This window comes from Brugia malayi (genome assembly GCF_000002995.4).
Source record: "Brugia malayi strain FR3 genome assembly, contig: Bm_v4_Chr4_scaffold_001, whole genome shotgun sequence".
Classification (NCBI taxonomy): Eukaryota; Metazoa; Nematoda; class Chromadorea; order Rhabditida; family Onchocercidae; genus Brugia; species Brugia malayi.
This window is the reverse complement of record NW_025062478.1, coordinates 1387504-1395530: the sequence shown is the minus strand read 5'-3', so window position 1 is coordinate 1395530 and position 8027 is coordinate 1387504. Positions and strand designations below refer to the sequence as shown.

Genomic DNA, 8027 nt, shown 5'->3' with positions numbered 1-8027 from the left:
AAACTATCATACACTGTTTATTACTATCATTATTAGATCGTTAGAGAGAGAGTTCTCAAGTAGTTGACAATTTCTTGTTTTCTATCTATGACAGAGTAACTCTGCTATGTTTATATATTTTACTGAAATTGTTGGTATGTATGTGTATGTGTATGTATGTGTGTGTGTGTGTGTGTGTGTGTATGTGTGTGTTTGATGGGTTGATTCAATTCAATTTATATTTGAAACATTCTTCAGCAACTTATCATCTAATTATCTAACAATTCATCTCATCTTCATCACTATCCAGCAGTATCATCATCATCATCATCATCCATCAGAATATTTCTATGGCAAATCTCAATGATAGTAGCAATAGTAAGATGCAACTTCGTAAAAGGTAATTCAATTTAAGTTTCTCAAATATTATCAAATTGAATTTCAATCTATGCGCTCATTTAATAAACTTATTTTAGCAACAATAACAAAGAAAAAAAAAGGAAAGGAAAAAGAATAGCGCAAATAAGTTTAAATCAAATCAAATAAATAAAATAATCTGTTAGTAGCATATTGCAATGTTAGTTGTTGATGAAATCCGTGTATTAAATGAAATTATTAAATTTTATCTTTGTTAGTTAATGGTTTGTATTTTTCTTCATTATCTATCCATTTCCTTTTTTTTTTTTTTTTTTTGTTTTGAAAGTTAAGTAAATTTGAGAATGGTAGAAGAGAATGATGGTTCATAGAAGCTTTTCATGATGAATGCTATCAGCTAATTTAAAAGTAAATGCATTTTATCGACGTTACTAATCATTGTAGGTGTTAGTTTATAGGGAATGTATTTTTTTAAAAAAAAGGATGAGATAATTGAGGATGTCACAGACAGGTGTCATTAAAAAATTTGAATCAAATTCTTTCTTCTTACTTAAATAGCCAGCTATTGTGGTGAATGAAAATGATTATTGAAATTCATCGTTGCTATTGCTAGCTTATAAAATTAATTAGAATTATGATGTTTGATGCTTGATCTCATTTCGAAAATGAAAGGTTAATATTTAAGTATTACTGAGATAGTAAAATGATTAATATGTCGATTAGTACAATGATAAATTATGACAATGAGTTAATAAATTTCATTATGTAAAATTTTAACGAATAATTTCTATCGCACTTAAATTTGAGAACATTAAAAAAGCATTAAGGAGAAGAAGTGAATTTAAAATAAATAAAACAGAAATTAAATTTAAGATAATCTTTTCACTTTCTATTGTATATTTGTTCCTATTACTGTGGAATATTGATTTTAACTAAAAATCATTGATTAAAACCGAAATGCCAAAATTGTATAATCATTCATCTTCAGGTAATAATATAATGTTTAAAACATAAATTGATTGGAAAAAAAATTAAAAAAAAAAAATTAATTTAGAATTTTTTTTTTTAATCGCAAGTTTCTCTGCATTTTACTGATTGTTAGCTTCCGCTTGAATGATTTTAGCTATTTCTACGATAATTACCAATGGTAATAATTTATAAATATATGTATATAATGTCATATCGTATATGATTTGATTCCATTTATCTTCATAAAATTTCATTCAAACATTTTTAAAATTTTAGAAAAAAAAAAAAAAAAAAAAAACTTCAAATGAATTAAAGAAGCTATTTTTAGCATAATCCAAATATCCAAATATTTTTATTTGCGTCATAAATGGTTGTGATTTTATTTGTGATAGATACGATGTTGTTCATTACTATTTCATAAGCATTATTCCGGTTTAAATTAAAACCTGAGGGAAAGAACTGGTGATGATGCTGGTGGTGGTGGTACTGGTGCTGGTGGTGATATGTTGTCGTTAGAATCTTTTTCCAAACTAAAGCAAGAATCTAGTTGTTTCATAATTTTTCATTGAAGTGGACAAAAATTGTCACCTTTTTCATTTCTTTTTTTTTTTTTTTTTTCATTTAATCCTCCTTCCTGAGATCATCAATATTTTATATCATTCAAATGACAATGAAATGAAACAAATAAATATTTGAGAAAGACATAAAAATTTATTTCAACATAAACAATTGCAAATTTTTACTCTTATTTGTTACCAAAATAAAAAAAAAATTTTTTTTTTTTTAAAATTTTACTCGTATTTGTCACCAAAATAAAAAAAAAATTTACTCTTATTTGTCACCAAAATGACATATCATCATCATCATCATCTTTTGTAATGTAGAGAAATTTAGCGCAATTGATAACCTTTTTGCTAGTTTCATGACAAATTCTGTCAAAGACAAAAAAAAAGTCCTTTGATGCAAAAAATTATTTCTTATTTATTTTGTTTACTTAATTAGCTCTTAGCTTATTTACATGCATTAAGAGAATTAGTAGTACTTGTAAAAAATTTACAGGATATGAAGAGTTGTTTTTGTTGATATTAATTGCTATTGTTGTTATTGTTGTTTGTTGATAAAAAAAGTAATTTCAATAAAGCAAAAAAAAAAAAAAAAATCTGTGTTTTAATTGCAGTCAATCGGAAATGGCTTCAATGTTTCATCGAAAGCAATTTACTATTTTTGCGATCTTCTTCCAGGTATGCCAATCATTAATTTTATTTATTAAATTTTGTAAATTTTAGGGCTTTAATGAATAAATTGCTTGAAATTTCCATTTATAATTTAAATCAAAGTGTTTGTGCTGCCTCAGCATTTTTTTTTTTTTTGAAATTATGATTGTTTTAATTTTAATTCATTTGAAGTGCCAATTATTTACAAATATCTCGAGATTATTTATTTTGTTCAGTGGGAGAAAAGACATATAAGGCTTAATTAAATTAATTTTATTGGTCATTATAGAATTTATTACCTCAAAAGAACCTAATAACAAGCAAGAGAGTGATACAAAAGGCTAAGCTAACAATAATTAAATATGGAATAATAAAAAAAAGATTTTATTTTAAATGACATTATTAGTTTACAAGTACCAGGAATGATTTAAAACTTTATTTTTCATGAAAGCAACTTGGACGGATGTTTTGAATTGCAGTTGTTTACACTTCAATTAATCGATGATTGTATCACTGTTTTCAATTTCTTTTTTCAAATTTCAATCTTATTTGTTTGTAGTTCTTTATTAGAATATCTTTGTCATAATGACTACAAATATTTCAATAGTTCATTGATTATCGCAACAATTTGATTGATTTTGTTGCTTTAAGTAATTTATTTTAATCTCTTCACATTGCTTCTTCTTTCATCTTAAAAATGAATTTTGAAATGAATTTTGAAGAGATGGAAAAAATTGTTCTCTTCCTGGAGAAGTCTTTCATTTGTAATTCACATCGAAGACTTTGAAAAACAGATAGAATAAACAATAAACAAGCTTTTACATATGTTTGCTATTTTCCGTTACGTTAAATTCACGTATCCTTCCTAATTCTCATGCACACTTCCAAATAAACAAAACTCTTCAAACACTTTACATCTGCTTAAGGATAGTTTAATTTGTATACAGAAATTTATGTACTAATGAAATCCGGATGAAATCTCTTTTGAAAAAACAACTGTCAAGATTATTCGGTATGTTCTAGTGAATACCTGGGAGTCGAGATTCCTAGACCTGAGAGTCGAGATTCCTGAATATCTAGGAGTATTGATGAATAAATCGAATATTACTAGTAATCTATTGAAAAATCTAGCAGAATTTCTTTTTTTTTTTTTTTTAAATTTATTTTTTTAAACGAATTTGTCATTGTATAAATATATTCATACCACCCATGAACGATACAGATCATCTTTAACCCACACTAATGGAATTTTTGGGCAAAAGTCTTCCCATACTCTCTTTATGCTCATTTAATTTTAATCTTTTTCTCTTTTCTTTTGCGTTTAACCATATTTTTCTAAAAAGATTTATCCAAAATATCAAATTTCTAGAATTTAAATTATTTCAAAGGTAGGATGATCATCATTATTATAGTTTTTGGAAATTTAATTTCAGATAAAAATTACTATCGTTATGATTTCATCTACTTTTCTTCATTTCTCCCATATTAATTATTTCTTCTCATAAATATGTATAATTTTGAATCTAACGTGCTAACGTGTAACTAAAACACGTAAGCAACGTTAATTCAATGTATGGTGAAATTAATTTGATTTAATTAGCAGATTAATTACATGACAGATGTCACATGAAATGGATGATTCATCTATGTAAACATAGAGAACATTAATTTATAAAAAAAAAAATTGATACTTTTTCATTTTAAATCAATCAATCAATCAATCAATCATCTCATATCTACCAATTGCTAATGTTGCTAATATAACCTCAATTCTGTGAATGTTAAAAGAAATAATTTTATATGTTTAAATAAAATAATTTTGAAATTAAAAAATTACATTCTTTAAAATTCTATAAAAAAGAAAACTGAATGAAAAAATAAATCAAAAAACTTTCAGGTCTTATTTCTCATCCTTTTTGCTTTGTTTGGACAATATTCAAATAATGCGATGCCTGGTGGCACTACCAGTACAAACTTCATTAACACTAATTATCCATGTTTGTTTTATTTTTTTTAATGTGAAATATTTTATTTTTCTAATTTTAAATGTCAAATATTTTATTTTTCTAATTTTAAATGTGAAATAAAAATTATTCTAATTTTATAATTTGATAAAAATTGAAATTGTTCAAATGCAAAATTGTGTTTCCTCATTTAATTAGATGAGCTTAATGAGCTAATTACTATTTTTTTTTTTTTTGAAATGTTTTAAAAAAAATTTTTTGAAATATTTTAGTATTCCAAGATGTTCATTTGATGACATTGGTTGGTATGGGATTTATAATGGTTTTCTTACGACGTTACGGCTTGGCTGCTCTTTCGATTAACCTTTTGTTGACCTCTCATGCTATTCAATGGGCGCTTATTGTGCGCGGTTTCTTCTCACATGAATTCGCCAACAATGGACGTTTTGCAATTTCCATCCTTGAGTATAATTAATATTTTTATTAAATTAATTTATTCACTTCACAATCATTACTATTTGAATTTACAATTCGTAACAAAATTGAAATGAAAGAATTAACAAAATACTACTTCATTTTTTACTTTTTTTTTTAAAAATGGAAAATTAAATTTAGCCTGATTACTGCTGATTTTGTTGCTATTACCGTTTTGATCACAATGGGTGCTGTTTTGGGTAAACTTACCCCAGTGCAGTATATGGTGATGTCTGCTATCGAAGTACCAATAGCAGTTGCTGTTGAACATGTCATCTTACGTTACCTTAAGGTTTTTTTTTTTTTTTTCTCTCTCTCTCTCAGATAAACAAATATTTAAAATATTTTTACTCAAAGTTTTTGATCTATTTTGAATGTTATTTTGTTTATTACAAAAGATATTATTATTAGTTTAACTTTAACGTTAAGTAAATACAATTATCTTTTACTTTGCTTATAGTAAAGTAAAAAAAGATTTGTATAGGTAATCGATATTGGTCGTTCCATGGTAATTCATTGCTTTGGAGCATATTTTGGTTTGGCTGTTGCAAAAGTGATCAACAAGAAAGAAATGATTGCTCATCAACATGAGGGTTCTAGCTACAATTCCAATATTTTTGCTCTTATTGGTCTGTTATAGTCTTTTCTGGTGGTTACTAATTTATTAGCTTAAAATGAAAATGAATGCTTAAACTAATTTTTGATAACATATTTAAATATAAGAATGAAAAATTGAAAAATTATTATTAAAATCGATCTAATTTCTATATTTAGAAAAAATTGAAAAATTATTATTAAAATTGATCTAATTTCTATATTTAGAAAAAATTGAAAAATTATTATTAAAATTGATCTAATTTCTATATTTAGAAAAAATTGAAAAATTATTATTAAAATTGATCTAATTTCTATATTTAAAATTTCTTTTTAAAAATTTATTAACATTTATTTCTATACACTTCATCCTTTTTTTCTTTCTTTTCTTTTCTTTTTTTTTCAGGCACCTTATTTCTTTGGGCATTTTTTCCATCATTCAATTCGGCTCTAGCAATTCCCGAAGATTCTCGACATCGTGCTATTCTGAATACCTATTTAGCACTTTGCTCTTCCACCATTTGCACTTTTCTAATTAGTCAACTTCTTGATCATGAACATAAGGTTCTAAGATATTACACTTTATTTTTTATTTTTTTCAAAATAGCTAAATTTGCCTAAAATATTTACAGTGTTATGCTAATTTGTGTGCGTGTGTGTTCAACATTTTTACAACAAAAATTTTTCAGTATCGTTTCTCGATGATACATATATCAAATTCGGTTCTTGCTGGTGGCATTGCTATTGGTACTGTAGCGAATATTATTTTGGAACCATTTTATGCTCTTCTCATTGGTTGCTTGGGCGCTTTAGTCTCGGTTCTTGGAAATCATTACATTAGGGTTTGTTTATATACCAAATATAATTTCAATAGATGTATGTATGTATGTATGATGGAAAAATAATTTCATTTTAATTTTAGCCAATTGGAGTTCGAGTTTTTGGACTTCATGATACACGTGGTGTTGGCTCAATTCATGGATTGCCAGGTAATAGTTAATTTTGATTAAATATTACAACGTTTTAAATTTTCTTCATAAAATATCAGAATTAAAAAACAAAAAGAAGAAAAATTTGATTTGAAATATTTTAAAGAAAGTGATTAAATATTGATAAATTTATTACTATTTTAGGCATTTTGGCTGGTATTCTTGGTTTCATTTTTACGGCTGTATATGAACCAACTCGTTATGGAACTGGGTTATTTTGTTATTTTTCTTGTTTATAATTATCTGAATTCTAATTATGTTGATTTAGGCAATTAATAAATGTTGATTAATTCATAAATTGAATATTTAACAGTTAGATGACATTCTTTAGTGTAAAAAAAGTGCTAAAACAAAATAGAAAATAATTAGCATGGATGAGGGTTTTTTTTTTGTTAAATTAAAGTAATTAAAAGTGAAATGTTTAAAATGTTAATTTATACAATTGTAGCAATGTGACACATATCTATCCAGCAATGAATAGTAATGATGAAGGTCGTGAAATATTTGTCCAAGCTGGTTATCAACTTGCAGCACTTGCTATTGTCCTAGTAGTCTCGATTATTGGTGGAGCTGTCACCGGTAATCTCTTTTTTTTTTTTTTTTTTTTGAATTTAATTTTTCAAATTGTTTTTCTTTTTCTAAGGTATCTTTTTCTTTTTTTCTTTTGAGGACTTATATTACGACTGAATTGTTTCAATCGTATTCATGAGAAGGAATTCTATTCGGATGGCGAATTCATTGAACCACCTGAGGACTATGATTTCACTACAAGGGTAAATTTTTGTAAAAGAAATTTTCTGTCTATGATTTTAGTTATATTGTAGTAATTTCATTTTATATTTTTTCAAAAAATTTTCAAAAATTTCTTTTTGTGAATGTATTTACCATATTTGATTAAAATTAGTAAATTACAATTAATTATGGAAAATACAAAATGGAATTATTTTGCAGATTATTTCAAAAATTGATCACATTGAATTAACCGAGCATACAGCACTTAATAAAGAATCATCGACTTCTGTTGTTGGACCAAGCAATCCTTGAGAAGAATTCATTAATTACAAATTAATGTGATCCTTAATTATGACCTCTGCATTATGATGACCTCTGCAATATTATGTTCACTTTAATGACCAACAAATAATTTGCAGAATTGCAGATTTACTATTGAAATTTTAGCTTTAATTCGAAACTCTGCAACCACCATATTTAATTCCTTTTGGACACTATATTTCTACTTCATTGTTTTTTATAAATTTTTTTCAAAGATTTTCAAATTTAATCCTATATTTCTCAAAAGGTATTATAAAGTTTACCTGATCATTCGAAAAGTATAGTACCATAGTCATATTTGAATGTAAATTTTACAGTGAGTGTTCAGTCGACTAAATTCTTAATAAGATAACATTGAAATTCCATGCATTTGTTCTATTAATTTTGTCCTTAATTCAATATGTTTAAATATAATT

General features: G+C 25.5%; 1 protein-coding gene across 2 annotated transcripts; it reads left to right on the top strand.

Moving 5' to 3' along the window:
* Window positions 1–329: 329 nt before the first annotated feature.
* On the top strand, window positions 330–7602 carry Bm3199 (the record flags this gene model as incomplete). Of its 2 annotated transcripts, XM_043081283.1 has the most annotated exons (13): window positions 330–379; window positions 2501–2564; window positions 4435–4534; window positions 4774–4966; window positions 5117–5267; window positions 5460–5604; window positions 5976–6133; window positions 6259–6411; window positions 6492–6558; window positions 6703–6769; window positions 7007–7137; window positions 7228–7331; window positions 7510–7602. In XM_043081283.1, the coding sequence occupies 13 exons, from the start codon at window positions 330–332 to the stop codon at window positions 7600–7602; spliced, it is 1476 nt and encodes a 491-aa protein (XP_042937217.1). The 2 variants fall into 2 exon arrangements, with proteins under 2 accessions (XP_042937217.1, XP_042937218.1); XM_043081284.1 differs by lacking the exon at window positions 330–379 and having other exon boundaries at window positions 2511–2564.
* Window positions 7603–8027: the final 425 nt, after the last annotated feature.